At 39.1% G+C, this 20,190-nt stretch overlaps 1 protein-coding gene across 2 annotated transcripts; it reads left to right on the top strand.

The window, feature by feature from the left end:
• Positions 1 to 2,847: 2,847 nt before the first annotated feature.
• DAZL (deleted in azoospermia like) lies at positions 2,848 to 17,358 on the top strand. 2 transcript variants are annotated; one of them, XM_085051052.1, is made up of 11 exons: positions 2,848 to 3,002; positions 5,737 to 5,871; positions 6,192 to 6,283; positions 7,610 to 7,661; positions 10,971 to 11,037; positions 11,364 to 11,497; positions 12,846 to 12,926; positions 13,697 to 13,756; positions 14,790 to 14,891; positions 15,624 to 15,722; positions 16,463 to 17,358. In XM_085051052.1, the coding sequence occupies exons 1-11, from the start codon at positions 3,000 to 3,002 to the stop codon at positions 16,517 to 16,519; spliced, it is 882 nt and encodes a 293-aa protein (XP_084907178.1). In that variant the 5' UTR covers positions 2,848 to 2,999; the 3' UTR covers positions 16,520 to 17,358. The 2 variants fall into 2 exon arrangements, with proteins under 2 accessions (XP_084907178.1, XP_084907179.1); XM_085051053.1 differs by lacking the exon at positions 15,624 to 15,722.
• Positions 17,359 to 20,190: the final 2,832 nt, after the last annotated feature.

The raw sequence follows: 20,190 nt of genomic DNA, 5'->3' as shown, positions 1-20,190 counted from the left end.
TTCAGTCGTGACATAGTACAAACTAAAGTGCGGACCAGCTTTCCTAGAGTGGTTAAAGTTATTCAGGTTAAAATTTAAAGAACTTGTCGGAATTTAAATGCCTAAAGGCTAATCACAATTATTCATAGTGTTAAATATAACCTTGACCACAGAACAACCTCATACAATGATTTCAGATATGTCCTGACTTAGATTATGGATAACTCAAACTATGTATGGCTTAGCTCTTAAGTTTTCACTTAATTATTGACTGCATGAGTTAAATTTATTATCAGACTAATTTAAGTGTTCTAAAATGATGTATTTTCTAGAAAAATAAGCTCCCAAAGGAATTTCACTGCTGAAAATTAAATACATGAAATCATGTTGAAAATAATATTCCAGTTTTCATCCAAATCAAGGGGGGAAGAAGGTAATTTTATTGGAATGCTATACATGCAGAAATTCATTGTGGTTTTTTTAATAGAAGTTATTTGTGTTCCATTACTTCTTAGAGTCAGGGGGAAAAATATAAGAAAAATAATTCAGCAAATGATCCATTGCCTTTTGACAGCTTTTACCACGCTAGTAAGAATAGAGATTGTATTTTGCTTATAGAAACTCTGCTAGTGGTTTCAGTGCAAATTATAACAGCATGGATTTTTTTTTAAAGGCAGATGTTCATCAGAACATTATGCTATATCCCCTTAATTAGCCACCCTGATGCAACCAGCAGCAAAGGAAATATCCAATATTTAACCAGACACAGAATGACCCCCTAAAGCTTTAAAGCCTGCTGTGAAATGCATGTGGCATTCTCTCTTCAGTACGAAATAGGAAACTCAGAAAACAGACATTCAAATCCTAGTTGGTAACCCAGCATTTTTTCGTAGGCACATTTGCCTAGGTGTCTAAAAATTGGGACTTTCTTCTCTTATTCATAACCTAATAGCTTTAATATCTATTTTACAGCCTTCTTTTAATGTTCATATATCTCCACAAGAGTAGCTAGCTGCTTTAACTTCACAGAAAGAGTCAACATGATTATTTGAAAAAGGTCCCAAAATTGCAGAAGAGTTCTGAGAAATGCTACAAAAAATCAAATGCTATATGATACTCTTGCTATCCAGTTTTAGTTCAACTTCTAGGAAGACTAAATCTAACCTGACTTTTAAAGCATGAAGTCGTGTACTTCTGACTACTAAATTCCGAGATGTAACCACTACTATCTGTAATCAGATCGGTAATTTTTCATCACATTTTTGGTAGAATCCTCACGCACTGCAGCCTATCAGATCCCAAGACAGAGGCTCTCCCTGAATTACTTTGATTTACCAAATTAATTGATTTACCGATTTCCTAATTAAAGGGAAAACAATGGAAAAAAATCTTTGTATTAAAGTGGTAAATACTATATGGTGTAGCAGAATATTAGTGCATTTAATAAATAAACCTATTGAGCAATAACCATTCCAATAGCAATGCTGATAAAACAAGACAAGACAACAATTTCGCAATCCACTTCCTCCACTCCATTTGAGATTTGTGTATTGGCAGCAGAAAATAAATTACTCTCTCCTTTGTTTAAAACAACAGATCTGCTCCAATTTTAGAAGCTAACACCCAGTTAAGGAAAACAGAACACAAACCTGCCCCAAATCCAGTCCAAAAAGCTTGGAACAGCCTCATTGTTGCCACCCTTAAGGTCAAATATGAATCCATTATAATACAGTAAATACTACGTATTATTTTCCAAACCTCATTGTTGAGACCCATTTTCAAAGTCTCAGCCATTTCAAATTAACATATAGAAGATCTGATCAAATATTGTAGAGCATGCCTTTTATTTAAGTAAGCGGGCATTTGCTGCATAAAAGCCCAGGCATATGCTTATTTTCAGATCCTACTGCAACCCCACCAGCTTAAACAAAAAAATAAAAAAATCTCTTCTACAGGTAACATAACTACATCTATCGTGATCAGGGCTTTCTTATTACCTAAACCGACTGTATATCTAGTGCAGCAGTCTACTTTGGATTCCTATATAACATCTGGAAAAGGTGAACACTTGGTAAACTGGTAAAAAAATGTAAGTATTCAAAGACATAAAATTTCATAGGAAATACCAGCTAACGTGTTAGATACACTCATTTATCAGTTTTGCTTTGTACTTCCATTTTTCATCCTAAACAAGGATCACTTGTAAGTCTTTGCTATTAAAAAAAAACCCAAAACACATATATAACACCTTACTAACATAGCCTAGAGATTGGTGAGATGTCTGTAAGCTTCGCCTCTCCCTGGAACTTTCTAAAATCAGTATCTGTTCTAACCATTTAATACCAGTGGCAAACAGCTATTTAAAACTAATTTCTAAATCCCATCTTATTACTGCAGAACCAGGAGGGCTTCCAGAAAGGTTTCCTTCTGGAAAGGCCTTGGGCCACTGGTGATCAGACAGAAAGTTGATGCTCAGTACAGGTGGTCACAGGACAGAAACAGGTTACGCTTGGACAGCTATATAATACCGGTTTGTGAAAACGTTAATAAGAAAGCTACAGCTTTTGCCTCAAAGGGAGTGAAAGCCTCTTCAGCAACACACCGTTCTCAAAGCTTCCACAAGCCAAGCGCAACTTCTTGTCAAAATGGCAAGAGTTTGCTGCTGCTGTCGCATGCACTCATCAGCAACTTCTTGAACTGAACACCACAGATGACAGTCCCAACCTAACTCCCCCCGAAAAAGAAAAGCCACAGTATCTTCGCTCTATTGGCGCCAGAGCAGCGCCACGTGGTGCGGGCAGCGCTGAGTGTGACACAGAGCGGGTGTGGCTTCTGCCGACCCACCCTCCGATGGGGCTATTTAAAGAGAAGGGGAATCCATTCAACCTCTTATCCGCCTCGGCAAGCTCCGCTTTGGGGCGTAAGCTAGCCGACTGTCTGCGCTCTGTGCCCATTGGGTTTGTTTTAAAAGCATTATTAATTTGTTAGGTGTGTCGGCGCAGCCTCAGCTCTTGTCAGTGATGGTGAGTGAACGAGAAGGGGAGCCGTGCTGGGATAGTGGGGGTGTTTAAATGCCGAGCCGCCGGGCGGGCGTGTGCTGGGTGATGTAGTGCCTTGGTGGGACCCCCGCGGGCAGCGGAGCGGAGAGGGGAATAGTAACTTCTTCGGGTTGTCCTCGGAGTGAGGGATGGGAATGCCCATACCCGGGGGAGTGTCGCCTTGTAACGCGGTGAGGGGGCTGCACCCCTAGGGCAACTAGCGTTTTAACTGCCGTGAAGTGTTTAATGTCTTACGAGGTGAGCGGTTAAGGTCAAGGCGAAAATACCGCAATTGAAAGGCCGGGGACTTGTACGGGGGAACGTGTGGCTCGGAGCCGTCGGGGTTGCGGTCTGGTGAAGGCTGGGCGACGGCAGGAGCTTCGCACCCGCGAGCGGCCATTTCGCAGCGGCCGCAACATGGCGCCGTTCCGCACGGTCGGGCGCGGCGCCCCTCCGCCTGCACCGGCCGGTGTGGCTGCTCCGCGCAGGGTCTGCAGGAACCCTGTGGGGAGCGAACAGCTTCCATGGCCGAAGCGCCAAACCTGCCGGCCCGTGCTCCCTCGGCGCTGGGCGGGCGAGGTGTCAGGACGTAAAATGGCGGCCGTTGGCCGCGGCGCCCTGGTAGCCCTAGCTTCCCCGGCCCGGCGTCCCTCACCCGCCGGAGCCAAGACCTGGCGTCGCCGGGAGCTGCGGGCTCCTGAGCTCGCACCGACATGCTGCTCGCTCTTTGCTCTTTTTGTTTGAGAAACGTCATTTGTGCCTGTAGCGCTGACGCTTCAAATACTGTACGTGTAAGGTGGTGGGGCTTTTTTTCTTTTTTCTTTTTTTTTTTTTTCTTTTTTTGTTTTTTTTTGTATGCAGGGAAAGTTAAGTTGAGCCTCGTAAGTGCCTGGCGTGCAGTGCCGGGCTGAGGGCTTCTCTCGGTACCCAGCGGGAAGGCGGTGGCTTCTTGCCGTGCTCTTGCCGCAGGCAGCGGCGCTGTCATAGAGACTGCGCTCGGGGTGCTCGCAGCGGGACCTGGGGCACGGGGTTTAAATGGTGCCAGCTAAATAAAGGAAATAAAACCGTAATACTGGCTCCAAACAAAGAGCGTGTTGAGGCCAGAGAAAAGCCTGAGAAATCGCGGGCTTGTGTGGCCAGAAAAAAGGGAAGGTTTTGCTTTCCTGGATGAGTATGAAACCGAGTGGTGTTTGTAAGGCGGTTGGGTGGGTAGGGAGGTGTTTCCACCACCTGGCCCCAACGATAGTCCTTTTCCGCATTTTCTTTTGCCAAAAGTCTATAACTAGCCTCACGACTACTGTAAGGAGGACCTTATGCCAGTTTTCCGGCATCAATTTAAGTTTATGCTTGCTGGAATAATAGCAAACTGATTAATTTTACCTTTTGACGGGAGAAGAAGGAGCACCTGTTAATTCCAGTAAGATGAAAACTGAATAAACCCTAATATTCCTGACATCCAGAAATTTGATTTTAAACCTACATCATGCGATAAGACAAATCAAACTCCTTTTAGAGTAATTTCAGTGTTGAGCCACTTCAGGTGATGCTGTAATTGTAGTGTAGCTAATTCATCACCAGCAGGATTTCCCACTTGAAAACTTAGGGTGATTTAGGCTTTTTGGACACTGACTCCGCAGCACTGTGAGTTCTTTGCCGATTTGTAGAAGTACGGTCGTTTATGTAATGCTATGTTAGTAAAGTATTTAGAGATCAGATAAGACAGTAATTTTTTTTTTTTTGCGTTGGCTAAAGTTTTGCATTGTAGTACTGAACACTTGAAAAAGTGACTTTGGAGGGTTATTTTTCTTTCTTGTCTTTGCACTAGGAGGCTTTTACCACCATGCATTTTTCATTTCCTTTTCAAATTCTAGGAAATACGTATATTATTAAATCTTTATTTTCATGTTGACCAACTTGCCAGAATGCCTAAGTAGTCTGTTTATTCTTTCCTTCTTTCAGTTACTTAATGTTTAAGAGTGTTAAGTAAGGTAATTTTCTTGAAAAATTCTGTTCTGCAGCATCAGTGTAAGACACGAACACTGCACTTTTGTGGCAGCCAAGACCATGTGTGACAGGTGTGCCAGCAGTATCTGTGCCTACCAGCTTCCTGGTGCTGGCTCTGGCACTTGCTGGGTGCTTCTGTTCAGAGCAGTTCCCTGGTCTAGATTGCCAGAGAACTTGCACAGCAAAGTGCATACTAATTCTAGCTTGGTTCGCTGAGACATCCAAAAAGAAAGAAGTAGAAGCAACAGTTTGGTCGATTTAAGGGTGCTGTGGAGTTGCCATCTCAGATTTCAGTTTAAATGCCCTTTAGCTGGGTATGCAGCCGAGCAATACCAGAATACCAGCTGGGTGGAAAAGCTGCTTACTTCATGCTGATTTTCCTACTGAATTCTGTTGAGCCACTTTAGTTTGAACTGAAAAGTGTTAAAACTTTTGCAAGGGGAGGTGCAGCAAAAGAGATGATGCAAACCCGGGTGGTAGCAACATGAGCCACAAAGCTTGATCTAGTCTGGCAGGGCTACTTAAAGTAGTCTAGACTAGGTCTAGATTTAATTTTTTAAAACTTCTTGGAATAATTATTGAATTTTTTTCTGTAATGAATGGTCCATTTGTGCTGTTGAAGTTCTTTGTACCATGCTATATCTAAAGGAAGCTGCAGGTGTCTTAAAGTGTAATGTAGTTGACTAATATAAGTATTTCTGTTCCATTTTTTCAGGCAGCACATGTGGAGACCCAGTGTTCAAGCACCGTGGAAGGCAACACCAGTGCAGAAGCAGTCAGTCAGGACTATGTTTTCCCAGAAGGAAAAATCATGCCAAACACAGTCTTCGTTGGTGGAATTGACATAAGGGTATTTATGTACTTTTGGTTGTTTAAGATGGGTATAGGGTGCTGCAGTGGAAAGGAAATGATAATTTAACTCCTGGTTTTGTGTGGGTTTTTTGCTTGTTTGTGGTCGTGGTGGGTTTGGTTTTTTTTTTTCCTTAATGTGTACATTTGCCAGTCTCAAGGTATTGAAGTGTCGTGGGAGCATTCTGGAACGTGTCTTCTAAAACAAACCTTAAGTTCTTATGGTAGTGGAAGATGGGTTAAAAATGGTAGTGTCTGCTTTAAGTCAGTTCTAAGCAGTTGAATGTGTTTAAAGATGCTTAGGACTGTGTTTTCTTTTAGACGAATGAAGCAGAAATTCGTAGTGTCTTTGAGCAATATGGTACTGTGAAGGAGGTGAAGGTCATCACTGACAGAACTGGTGTTTCAAAAGGGTGAGTAGAATATGCGTAGTTTTAAGTTACTGCTTATGTGGACATAATTCTGTAACAGGTGATATGAGCAGATACTTAACAACACGCTTGACATGCTTAAGCTTTAGTAGTAGCTACAGTTTTCTGTTTTGGTGAATTAACACTGTGAAACCTGTAAATGTATTGCCTGTAACTAAATTTGTATAGTCTTAGAAAAAATAACTTGAATTTTCTGGCTTCAGTCTCTCTGTTCAGCGAAAAGAAGCTCATTGTCACTTAATCATTGGAAACAAAGCTTAACTTGTGTGATGCTTACACAGCCAATTATTTTGTAGGACTCTTCTGATGGCCTAGAGTAGTTAAAAATCTGGAGACTTTAAGATGGTTAAGAGAATTAGGAGGGTTTATTCCGTACAGTGAGTCTGCACTCTTCTGACACTTGGGAATAAGTTCTAGAGTAAAACAGCCTAAATTTGTTTGGGTGAAGAGTGAAACTAAGCATGTGAACAAAGTTGAAACAAGGGAAATTCCATTTGGATATTTAGAAGAGTTCTGGATTACTGTGGTGAAACCCTTAAATAAGATGAAGGACCTTACCCTATTGAGTTCTGGGGAAGCCATCCCAGTTTTGAGGTTGTCCCTCCTTATGAGAGGTTCCCTCCTCTTGAGGTTCCTTCCAGCCCAGCTTTTCTTAGATTCTAAAATGTCACATTTTTGCCTTCAGCATATGTAGCAATGGATGAGCTGGAAATAAAATTCATTTTCTGACATGCCTTGCTAGTCCTCAAAGTGAACCTGCTGTGCAGTTAGCCAGTATATGAGTATTGATAATGAATTTACTTACTCCATTAATGGTACACAATTGTTACTATAATGCTCTGAAATGATCTTAATTGTATAGACTAGATAAACTAAGGAAGCAGTGAAATAAATTGAAAAATCTCTTCCAAAATTGCTTTCCTCACTGGTGTCACTGTTCCTGCTTTCATCCAGACCCCTGTTTTAAATACAAAATTTGATGTCAGATCTTGCTTAATTTTTTTCTAACTTTCTGTTGTTAATACCAACAGCAGTATTCACTTGATGTAGTTAAAATGGGAAAAATAGTGGTTATTTTTATTTTGTATTATTCTAAAATCTGGCATTTAGTTTCTTTTATCTGGCCCAGTAGTAGATCTTGCTAATTAGCAGTAAATACATTTTCCGGCTGAATACTAAACTGGTATCCTAGTTGATAATTATCATGTGCAATATTGTGTACCTGGCACGTTAACTGGTCTTGTTCAAAAGGATTTGGTTAACAAACAAATGAAACTTATTATGGAATAATCTGTTCTTCCTTTTTAGGTATGGATTTGTGTCTTTCCGTGAAAATGTGGATGTTCAGAAGATAGTTGAGGTAAGCTCTTTGTCTAAATTATTCGAAGAAGTTGATGTATGAAGGCTAGAGACAAGTTTGGGGAAGCCAAGTTATGTACCCTGTAGAGTAAGGACACGGAAAGTCTAGGGCAGCCCAAGAAGTAAGCTTTCTAAGATGTATACTGCTGGTAAAATCTTTATATATATTGCTTAAGTAAGAAACAAAATTAGTCTGTGGCTAATTAGTTTTTCGCCTGATATGGTCAAACATCTCATGTCATTTTGTTTCTTAGTGTTCTCATTTATGTGCTTGAAAGCCTTGAGTGTGTTTGGCTGGTTTTTTTGTAGTGGATGGTTGTGACAGAACCCTTGTGGTTATTGCAGAATCATAGATGTTTAGTTATTGGAATGTCTTGGTTTAAGATAATTGAAGTGGGACAGTCTAAAATGAGTACTCTCCATTTTAGATTAACCTATCCCTTTCCATCAATAAGAAGAAATGAATATGGATAGATACAAGTGAAAAAAGAACAGTTTGCTAATAAAGAAGGAAATAGCAACAGGCAAAAAAATAACAGTAATAGTCACTAGTTACAAAGTTGCTGAAATCTCCTGGATTCGCAGGGAGCAAAGAGAAACTTAAAATGGTGGAGTAACCCCTCCCCCAAAATGGTGGCCGCTGCAGCTGACTAACCGTGTGGCTCCAAGGACAAAGAGAAAATGGTGACAGCCCTGCCCCCTTCTTATCTCTCCATCGAGGAATGCAGCTATCAGCACTCCAGCAGCTGGTACTCAAAGGCTAGAACTCAGGAGGGAATTTACTTTCCAGCAGACAGCCAGGCAAGGCAAGGTAGCTGGGCTGGGGTGGCTCTGCCTTCGCATCTGCAGGGCTGCTCCATCATGGCTATAGATGGGCAATTGCGGAATTCCCCTTGAGTCGGTCCAAGATGCAAGAGAGAAACAAAAGAGGAGGGGGAAAAAAGCCCCCAAGGCACAGCCTCTACCTTGAGTAAAAGACTATGAGGCTAGAGAGAGTGCTCTCCCTGTTTGCTCCAACCTTTATAAGACTGGGACATCCTCAACACCCCGCTCAGAGTTTTCTGGCTGGAAGGTCTCAAGAGACAGTAACAATTTTGGGCACATATTGATCAAATATAGTGACATTTTGGATTACCCAGGGGATGGAAATAACAGTATCATGGGAGATGAGTTTTTTACTTTACGTCTCAATACTTGAAATACGTTTCTCTTGCGGTATTTGTGTATTTGGATGCTACCTGGAGTACAGGTATTTTCTAAGCCTCTTAGACTGTGCTGCTGTTTCCATATCATATGGTTTTCCTGTAGTTAACACAGGAGATAAGAGTAGAACTGTTACCGTTCTGATCTTGGGGTTCTTTATCAGAGAGATTTTAAATCTCAGTGCTTATAATCAAATCAGTTACTTGGTTCTGATAGATGTCAGCAGGTCACAAACCACTGACAAAGCTTATTATTTTCCCTCTTTCTCCCCAAACTGAATACAGTAACTGTAAAAATAACATGTATTGAAATACTTGCCCCTTTGAAAGTCTTTGGCTCAGAAAACTCCTGTGTCTCTGGAGGATGAATAGCCTCTCATTTGCTTCTGAAGCTTTTAGATAGGGAAATAGATCAGAAAGTCAAAACCAGGTAGATGTGCCAGGCACAAATGTAGTGTTCTGTGGTGTGCAGATGTGTTTACTGGCCTTCCGGCTCCATAAGTGGGAAGAGAATATTTGAATGAAGTGGAGAGTAGTGAAACCCCAGCAGGAGATCCTTGATTCTCACCAAAAGATTTTAAAAGCCTGCTGTCCTTTAATGGTACAATGACAGAAATATACAGTGGTTGCTGTACTGAGCAACAGACTTCATCTGAGAACACCTTTTTCTTTTTACTGTGGGTTACATTTATTATGCTTCATCAGCGTGGAATGCTTGCTCTGAGGTAACAATTTCTGTGGAGACCTTTTGAGTAGCATTGACATGTGAGCCACATACATTAATTGTCTGTATGCATATCTTCAAAACTGGAGCCTGCAGTGTTCTTCTATTAATATAGTACTCACAAATACAACTGAGTATATCAGAGATCTGGAAAGACCCAGAGGCATATGGTGGATTTTCTTTCCAGTGCACATTTCAGGTCTGCAGGCAGTACAAATTACTGCCATGTCAGGAAGAAGCACGTTCAGATAAAGAAATCATCTTACAAAACCTGTTGGCTTTTGGAGGCGATGGAAGAAAGGAAATTAACATTGGTGTTTTAGAGCTCAAATTGTTAGCAAAGGTTACCACACTTAATCACTTCAGGCCTTATCTACATTGAGTAGTCACTGTTTTCTGTAAGTGAACAAGATAAAACCTCTCTGTGGCTAAAATTACTGTCAGTGCCTGTGTTCATCTGCCTGGCTTTGTAGCCTTGTTGAGCATGGACAGTATATTTCTTCTGCACTCTGCAGTGCACTCAGCATTCTGGTCCAACATGAATCTGCTTGCAGTTCAGAACAGAAAGCTGTCTTCTGCTTTGAGAGGAGGTCTGTCTTAAGGGAGTTCTAATTGTTGAGGTGGAAAAGGTGGTTGCGTGATTCTGGGCACAATAGGATTGCAGGATTAATTAAATGCCCAAAATCAACCAACCAAAAGACACCACCCCTGGAAAAAAGAATTAAAAATATCCACCTGTCAAACTAGTCAGGGTATTGCACCTTTTTTATATCATTATATTTCTACTTCTTTTTACAAGCAGCAGTAAAGTTACTGTTGTCTGTTCAAAGCACTTCCTCTAGCAGAAATGGGAGAAAATTGCAAAACCACTATTTGCTTCTCAGGCATGCCAGTGTGGAGCTGCATATGATAGAGAATCTGGACAGACTGTCTGCATCCAATACTGGCTTTAATGCTTGGTACTGAAATGGTGCTAATAGGGTTAAACCAAAAATCTTTCACTAGAAACTTAGTCTATAGTCACTCTCCCTTAATACTGTCACTGAGACAAGAATAGTTAAAAACCTGTGTGTATAAAACCTCAGGGCCACAATCACTGATACATAGTGACTAGTAGTGCTAGTAACTCCTAATAGTGCATGTTGCTATAGGGCAAGTGATACATAATTTTGGAGGTTGGGTGAGTAGCCAGAAAGCTGTGCTGAGGGCACTGTAGGAAATCAGAGGTAAAAGGCATATGGTATTAAGAGAGTAAACTGGAGGCTGTTGAGCCTTTATGAGAGTTGATATACTGTGGTGTAGAAGCAGAGTCCAGTCTCTTTAAAATCTGACAAACCACTCACATTGCTGATTCCCAGCTTACAGAGAATAACCTGTCTTTCAGTCAGAGATCAACTTCCATGGTAAAAAACTGAAACTGGGGCCAGCAATCAGAAAGCAACAAAACTCAAGTAAGTATATCTAAATAAATTTGTTCATATTGCAGGTACTGTAATAACAATCTTCCCCCTGTTTATACATCAGAAGCTGTGCAAATGCTTTTTATCTGATGCAATATGTATATATCAGTTAAACCCTGGTTCTGACTTCTGTGACCTTGCTTGTAAAATGTTTTAATAATGAAATTCAGGTTGGTAGCACAATACAGTACAGTTAATACTGAGTTCAATTTAAGAGTCTTAAAAAAAAGTTAAGGTTTTTTCAGCTTGAATTCAGATTCCTAATGAAATACGTGTGATAATGTGTTATTACTATTTTTTATGTGCTTCCAAACAAGATTCCTCCGTGCAGCCCAGACGAGTAGTTATTACTTCACCTCCACCACAGTTTCGGAGTGTATGGGGTAATCAGAGTACGGAGGCTTATGTGCAGCCTCCAGCTGTAATGAACCCTGTAACACCCTATGTTCAGGTAAGACTGCTTGTGACACTGATTTTGAATCGTAATTAAATATTTTTGAAGGTGCGAGCACATACAACTTCTAAGTATGTATTGAGATTCCAATCTGATCTTACCTGCCTGTTTTCATATTAACTTCTCCAATAAGAAGCACTCAACTTCAAACCACTGCAAAGGAATGCCAGCAACCTTGAAAAATTGATTTAGTGATGCTACCTCTTTATAAAACAAGAGGGAGAGATACCCTTTAAGAATGAGAGCTGTTGGAAGTGGAGGGGAGATAGAATTATTTAATAATTTTTAAGTGATCTTATTGCCTGTCACAGATGCACTTCATTAAAGAAGTGTCTCCAGATATTTACTGTGTTGCTGTCCTGCTTCAGAAAAAACCACAAAATTTAAAATGTATTTTAATAAACTAAGTATGGAATCAGAAGTTATCTCTGGTACTTTCTCTCCTCCTAGCCAAACATATCCTTGATTTTTGATCTGCTGTTGTGTTATAAGAGCACTGCGTTACAGCATCTGCTGTTGATAGCTGTGACCAGCACAGTATGGCCTGCAGGGCATCACTGTACTGGTACTTGCGAAAAGCATTCTTACTGGGGTATGGATACAGTAATTCTGGCCTGAAATGAGTCCTGTGCTGTGAATGGGCTGTGAATCAGGCTCTCTTACTGCATTATTAGCTTGTATGAGATGGCAGTGCAAAACTACAAACTGAATCTGTTTTGTGTATTTTAAGCAAAGAGGAAGAGCAAACTTGTAGAAACTCACTTGAAAGGTAGAGAGCTTGATAATAGTATTCTTGCTGATTCTCTTAAGTTTATTAATTTAAGAGAATTATACTCTTAAATGTTGGAATATGCTTGTAACTATTCTCTGAAGAATCTTGGAAGGTTCCAGGTTAACACTGTCAGAGTACTTACAGGGAAGAAATACTAGAAAGTCATCTTAGTTGGAGTACTTAGCTTCTTTTGCCTCTTAGAAACTGATCCTTCAGACTGTACTCCATTATTTCATAGTAGTTAGTCTGCTTCAGATCTGCTTCTCAAAGTTTGTCATGGCTTGCACTTCTAAAATACTTAAAAGATCAGTTACAGGCAGATACGGGATTTTTAGGTTTATAAGAGACTTGGAATCCCATTTTGTAGACATTATTAGTGCCTGAAGTGCTGAGCCAAACCCTGTGGGAAATCTAAGGGTTGCTTTTAAATAATGAGTCTAGTCTGCACAGGAATTAAAAAAACAGTGTAACTACATACTTCTAAAAATGTGCTTTTGGCTAATATCTCTACAAATATCGTACTTGTATCTTGCTTCAGACTCAAAGGTTTTTAAAAGTAATCTTTATTTGCAGCCCTATCCGTACAGTTCGTCATCAACTGTAGTGTTAAAGCAGCCAGTTCCCCTAGGCTATCAACCTGCTTACAACTATCAGGTATGTAAAGTTTTAGTAGAAGCAGAAAGGCTGTTTGATACCTGACAAAACTGGAATGTAGTGTTAACTGGGGTCTGATCCTTCTGTGTTTCTTATTCTTCAAATTCTCTTTTCCATTAGTTCTTCACAGCTACCAAACTAAAAACAAAATAGTGATGAAAACTCTTGAGTAACTTAGCATAGTCATGTCTTATTTTTATGGTTTCATTGTTTACACATAAAATAGTAAAACAACTTCCGAATTAGAAAAAAATTACATGGATTAGTAGTACCTTTTCTTGTGGGAAGGAGCTTGCTTTGCATTTGTACATGGTGTGGTATGGGGTATTAGGTACTCGAAATCAGAGTCCTATCAGTTAATACAAGGTGGGATGTATACAGAGGGGGGATGTACTCTTGCACTATCAAAATGTCAGAGAAGGCACTTAGTTGATAGTGAGACTTGAATTCAGAAGTGAAATGTTGGCCAAGTACTGTTACTGGAACTAAACTAAAAGTAACTGGAAGTAACTAGAAGTTTGAGATTTGTTTTTGGTGTAGCTACTGTGATTTTCCTTATTTTCCTAATACTTAGAAATCCTGTTCTTAATTTTCTTAACTTAAAATGAGAATAAGGAGACAGTTAAAGTAAGGTATCTTGATGGATGCAAGACTACAGACTATTGTTCAGTGACATGAAATGCTATAAAGGGTGGCTCTTGCTGAGCAGTTACTTGTCTGTGTGGGAAATGAATGAATAAAAGGTGATTCTTGTTCAATTTTTGTTTAAGGCTCAACCACAGTGGGTTGCTGGGGAGCAAACCAATTATGTTCTACCTCATGCAGCTCAGGTATGTTTACAAAGTTAAACTTCTGTAACTGTCCTCATAATTAGCACATTTTTTTTACAGCTTGATGCTTAAAAAAAGTTTATTGTCTTGATCAGTGAAACCTGGTCTACAAAAATCTGAATTGCTGATAAGAGTGTGTTGTTTAGAATTTCTACTCATGTGGTGCTTTTTGAGTTACCTGGCAGTATAGATCTGCCTGGTTTTTGGCATCCTTTCTACACCTTCTGGTCACAGAACTCTGGAATTTTAACCTAAAATAAGAGTTGGTTTTTCAGGAAAAGTTGAACAAAAATAAGCTGTGACCTGATTGTATGATCTCTTTTTAAACTTAAAGTCTCAATGTTCTTTGCAAATACTGATTAATCTTTTGGCTCCTCTCAACAAGTTTTAAAATTATTTTCTAGGTCACTACAAACTGTAGATGGTGCTGCTGGCTTCTAAAAAAATTCCTTGCTTTCTGTGATTTTATGAGTAACATCGAAGAGAAAGGGGAAAAAATACTGTTTAACAGTGTTGGAATTTAAACTTGCCTCCTGGGCATTTTTGTGTTCTTTAGGTATATTTGTTGACTGCAGTTTTGATTAAGTGTTTAAAAGCTGTAATATATAATTTTATTCTGAATGGTATTATTTTTCTGAAAGATATCAGAAGTCACTAAAATACTGATTACACTGTTACCTTGAAATAATTTAATAACATCCATGAATGTGATACAGCCATAGCATGTCACTTTAAAATTGAAGGATAGATGGTTGAAATGTTTTTAGAGTAGGTGTGCACGGGGTTTTCATTGTTAGATGTTCCAAGCTTGATTATATGAGCAGACAACTGTTGTAGAACTCTGTTAAGCAACTTTGTTTCATTTTTAACTGTCTTAATAAAACAGATCATGAAACAGTACTTCTATCATGAAATTTCCATCAAAAATGCAAAAGTTAGCACAGTTTATGGATAGGTAAGGATCAATGACAACATAACTGTGCATGTTTTCCCAGTGTTACTGAAACATTGTGATATTTAAAAAACTCTACAGGTTTATTCTTCAATGGGCTATCATAGCACTGAGGAAACAGGATTTTTACAGGTGGAATGTCCTCTTTCAGAGCCCACGGAGTCGCCTAGCAGCCCACAAAAGGTAAGTGCTTTCTCAAAGCTTTAATGTTCTTTATCATTATTGCTAGTCCCAGAAATTTGCACATGAGCGTAATGTAGCTTTGTCAAGGGTCTCAGACTGATATCCTAGGAATTATTGTAATAGTTGCTGCTTTCAGCCAGTTATTTACTTCGGTGTATCTGATTTGTGTACACCTCCAGAAAGTCTCACACTTCCTTGAAACTGTTAGTGCCTGTTTGCAGTGCAGTGGGCTGGATAAAATCTGTGCTCTACTTGATTAAGTCTACTGACAAGACTTGGCCTAATCTATGGAAATTCCAGGGAAAATCACAGGTACTAAAAAAGCAGATTAGATAGCAATGCTTGCTGTCTTAGGTAGATTTATTTTAAGCTTCAAACATCTGAATTAGTAACTTTCTCCCTTTCTCAACTGTTTTGTGGAAGCTTGCCCCGGTTTAGCCAACAGTTGACTCTGAATTCAGTTTACTAAAGGAGACTTCATTTTTTTCCTGTTAGCCTAATCCACAAGTGAATTTGCATGTCATTGATTAGAATTGTTACACTGTAACACTGGAGGGATAATGAGTCGCTAATATTAAAGGATTAGGGCGGAGAAAAAAATTACAAATACCTGAGGGAACACAAGGTAGTTTGTGTTCTGAATGCTGAGTAAACCTTGTGACATGCTATTGCTAGCTAGTAGTGCCCTAACTGAAGAAAATCAGTATTGATGCACCTTTAACTGTGTTTCAGAAGTCTGTGGACAGGGGCATGCAAACAGTACTATCCTGTCTGTCTAATCCTGAGAACCAGCTGACTAATGACTTTGTATCACAAGACAACAATGTGAAGGTATGTAGTGAAAGCAGGATTAAATCCCTGAAACGTAGCTGACCTTCAATGTGTTCACCTGCAGAATACCGTAAGGATGAAGGGATTCCTATCTGTGAATGCCATTTCAGTTTTTTTCTTCCTTGTACATTCTCCGAGATGTGTGGGTTTGACTCTCAGTTGCTTAATAGTGGAAAGAAGTGCTGAAATTAAGAGTCAGTGGGCTTAATCAGGACAGTGTAAAAATACTGCTGAACAGTCAACTAACGAACAATTAGAGTGTAAGTCTGGCTAGTCATTTCTCAGTGACATGGCTGAAAGTAGTAGCTTACTCCCTAGTTTGGACAGAAAATGTTGAATTTAAACCTTGATTGTCTGTACAGTGAAGCACCTACTGTAGATGGTGGCTAGTTATGCTTTGTTTCTTCTTTAACCAATAAATTGTAGTCGAGGCAGGTAGCTGGTTGTCATTTCTTTGCTGTATATGCTCAGTCTTTGTAGAGGGGCATTTTCTGGTTACATTCCAAGTCGTGTAATTTCAGGTTACTAATTTCAAAGACTTTGCTTCCTTTTTGTAAAAGGACAGATGTGTGAACTAGGCAGATCTACTCTGAAATGAGAATACAGAAACCGTTTTACCAGTTTTGGAGAGGTGAATAGAGTACAGGGTGTCTGGAGATAGTTTTCATGAAACTTCAGTTGCTTTATTCTGATTAATTAAATTTTTTTTTCTTTTTGTCTTCTCTTCTATCCCATTCCAGGAGACTAAGACATACCCCTTCAGAAAAGGAAGGATGACAGTACACAAAGATGTTTGATCAATGAAGACTTCCAACATATCTAAATTAAATAACTAGATGTTACTATGGTTCAGTTTAGCAATACTGAGCACAACATTTCTCAAAGTTGCTTCAAGTTTTATGTTTGTGCTCATGTTCTGCCGGTTTTGATACTGTTGCTTGAGTAGTTTGAAGTTCAAAGTTGTAAGAGTTGACAAGCTTCAGTGTTAATTGTTTGTGTGCTTCCCCTGATAACTGCCTGGAATGTTGGAGAGTTGGTATGTTTGCTGTATGTGGATTTTTCTCTGAGCTTTAAGGTACAGGTTGCATATTACACATGGTTTTTCGTTAACTACAATTTGACTCACACTGACCAGTTAACTCCTGCAGTTTAAAAACGGAAGTAGTTATTTGCTCAAGACATTGTCTTTTAAGACTGAGCTCTTAAATCAGTGGAAAAGAAGATGAGAAGTTGTAGCTGAGCTGAAGCCCTGTAAGTCGTGGTTGCCTTTAGACATAATCAATGTGGTTATGTTCATTAATGACAGTCTGTGTACCTGCAGTCTTGAGCGTCACTACTATTTTTGGTTAAGTAATGAAGAGACTACTCAAATTCCTGTATGTAACTTAAAATGCAACAATGTTATTACCTGTATTGGACAATAAGTCAGCCAATACAAGATTTTTTTTTTTTACTGGAAAAATCTCAGCAATATCTGTATTTTAAAATTCTGAGAAAATACTGCACTTAAATAAGCTGTTATGTGATGCAAACTGTTTGAATCAAAGAATGTGTAAAACTGTTTTAATAATCATGTAGATTTTAGGTGTGTGTTGTGAAAGTGAAATAAATTTTTACTTTGCCTCGGCTTTCTAAATTTCTGGTGTGGTAAATTAAGTGGTTAAAGTTGTTAAAAACTTACTACCCTATGCAAGACTCCAAATTACTCTAAATCTATAGTAACAAACTTTTATTTTATGTACATAGTAGCTGAAAGTTTTAAACAGTAGAATTGAGAACTGTATTCAGTCTTGTATGTCAGTTCCTAGCTTGCTTTTTTTCCTCCTACTCAAACACCTCAATCTCTCCAGACAAGAAAAGAAAATTATGCCTCTCTTGTTAAGGATGTATATATGAGGTTGTTGAGGACTGCATGTTCTGCTTCAAATTAACAGAAGATTTAGAGGTAGTTATGGCTAGACGAAGACTTAATGAGAAATAGATGTTAGTGAAATGTTTAGATGAGAGCTGGATATGTAAAGGAATATGGCTAGAGCAAATAACCACAGACTGCTTCTCAGGAGTGTTCTAGATAAGACCTTATTAAAGGAGGATGGGGGAGAATGATAAATATTTATAAGCCACTTTATGCAGCCTTTGTACCAATGTTTTGGTAGCATAAATTGACCTGGGAAAATCAAAGCTCATACCAGTTTCTCTACTCACTTTAATGTCACTGAAGATGGTATTGTTACCATGATACTGATTTGCCATGTTTTTCTCAGACTGCTGTTTTGAAGATAGTGGCTTGATTATGCTTATCTTCGGTGTTACCAGCTTTTTTGCAAGGGTCTTTCTAGTCTTGAATCAGGACCCTGTCCTTTCCAACTTTCAATACTTAAACAGCCTCCTTGTGCTTTCAAAGCTGTGGCATCAGTTTATTGATAAATGTAGTTGTTTCTTTGCAAACACAAATTTCTTTCTGGCTTAATGTTTCAGGTTGGCTTGGTTGCCCCAGGCCTTACTTGAGGCATTCTGCTGTAGCTCCAAGAAAATAAAGTGTCCTATGCATAGTGCTCCTATTGAAGAGTCCTACCACCAAGAGAAGAGACTAAACCAGAAGATACCTATACAGAGTGCATGTTTTTTTTATTTGACTGAGTGTTATGCACAGAACCATCAGGTGAGCAAGGTAACTGTACAGTGTGTTTGAAATGGTGGTACTGGATTCTTAAAGGCATGCTGAAAGGGTTTATCACAGGGAACTGCATAGCCAAGGCCTTACGAGTGCCATTTATTTTCCATTAGATCATGTTGTGCTTGTTCTGCTAGCCCCTTACCTGCAGACAACTGGTTGTTTTTGTCTTTACTCATAACTAAACCCACACATTTTTAATGTTCCTTGGAAGTACCCTATAACACAAATCCAGTAGGTAAATCTCTTTTCTGTGGCATTCGGAAAGTTGAAACACCTGTTCAATACTGCTGTGGCTGAAGGCGTTTCCAGAATTGGTGCATGGTTGGAGCATTTTGCAAATTTGTATTCTTTACTCAAGTGGACACTGTTAAGTGTGAATTAGCAGGCAGTAGTGAGGCTGCGGATCTGCCTTTGCGCACAGTATGTACATTCTGTGAGAGACTCAAAAGCTTTGTGTGTACTTTAAATGTTAAGACAGCTCTTTGTCAAAATAAACAATTGCTTAGACAAGATAGAAAAATACAATGCTTGCATTTAATTGGTATTCTGGAGCTATGACACTTGGTTTGTGTTACGGTTCTTGCCCGAAGTACCCCAGTTTGCTGTTTGATGGTCTTTTCATATCATTTTACACTTTGCCACCTGACAGAATTATTCTTGGAATGAGACAGCCAGACAGATGGTATTTTTGGATCTCCATTAGAATGATTGTCTGGCACAGACACTAATTCCCTGTCAAAATGGAATTTTTTTTTTCTTTCTAGGTGTTTGAGTGCTACACCAAGTTGCTAAATTGTCTTAATCTGAAGGTGATGTGATCCTTTATTGCTACAAAGAAACAAAAAGGTTTTCCCTTAATTGTACTTTACAGGGTTTTCTTTTACTAAAAGAAATTTTTTGAAGTCCTGTAAGAGGTCTACACTATATTCTTTGCAGGAATGACTTTCTAGGATCAGTATTTTAGGATAGATACATATTTTAGGAGCTTTAAGTCTGCCACTTTCAAAGTTGCTAACAAAGTTAAAAGAAAGTGATCCTGGCTGTTAAGAAAACTTCTGTTTCTTTAGATAGAATATGCATCTTGAAAATCCTTAAGTAGCTTTACAATCAAGATGGATTCTTACTTCCTACTTTATCGTTCCTGCTTCTTAAAATTTGGACTGGACCTTGGGGTACAAATACACATATTGTAATTTTTTTTAAGGAAGAAGGCCCCTGAATTTAGTAAGGCCTTTGTATTGTCCCAGTGACTGTTCTGGCTTCAACTTCTGTGAATAAATGCAAAGGTGGGTTGTTGGGTTTTTTGTTTGTTTCGGTTTTGTTTGTTTTGAGTTTTTTTGTTCCCACAGTAGTGTGAATTTCTGTGTAGTTGGGTGCTCAAAACAAACATGAAAAAGGGTTTTCTGCTCCTTTACCTTAAGCTTGTGAGACTGTAGAAAGTATAGTAATAAGGGCAGGATTTATGTTTAAAAGCATGGTGCTGTAGAGTATGCTGCTAGTCTTAAAACAGTTACTGTATGGACAGTAGTCAAATAAAGATGCATGCTATAGTTAATATATTTCTGATGTAGTGGGACATTAGCAGTACTGCTTATAAGACGGCACTGATGTGTCAGCAGTATTCTTGGGTGGTGTGTATCATGCCCTTCAAGCTTCTTTTCACCTTTTCTGTTAAGTGGGTGTTCAAGTTTCAGGGTAGTGTTTGAAATATTCGGTGTTTACACGAGATGACCTTTAAAGATCCTTTCCAACTCAAACTACTTTATGATTCTCTCAAGGAGTCTGGTTTCC

The sequence above is a fragment of the Lichenostomus cassidix genome, chromosome 2 (assembly GCF_008360975.1).
Source record: "Lichenostomus cassidix isolate B80296 chromosome 2, HeHo_3.0, whole genome shotgun sequence".
Lineage (NCBI taxonomy): Eukaryota > Metazoa > Chordata > Aves > Passeriformes > Meliphagidae > Lichenostomus > Lichenostomus cassidix.
Note: the sequence above shows the minus strand (reverse complement) of the source record. Positions and strands in the feature narration are given on the sequence as shown.

Bases quoted from the DNA above. Each gene is read 5' to 3' on its own strand.
- DAZL (XM_085051052.1), top strand. The intron at 11,498-12,845 runs GTAAGACTGCTT...CTTTATTTGCAG, and splicing joins CTGTAACACCCTATGTTCAG to CCCTATCCGTACAGTTCGTC. The intron at 14,892-15,623 runs GTAAGTGCTTTC...ACTGTGTTTCAG, and splicing joins CGCCTAGCAGCCCACAAAAG to AAGTCTGTGGACAGGGGCAT.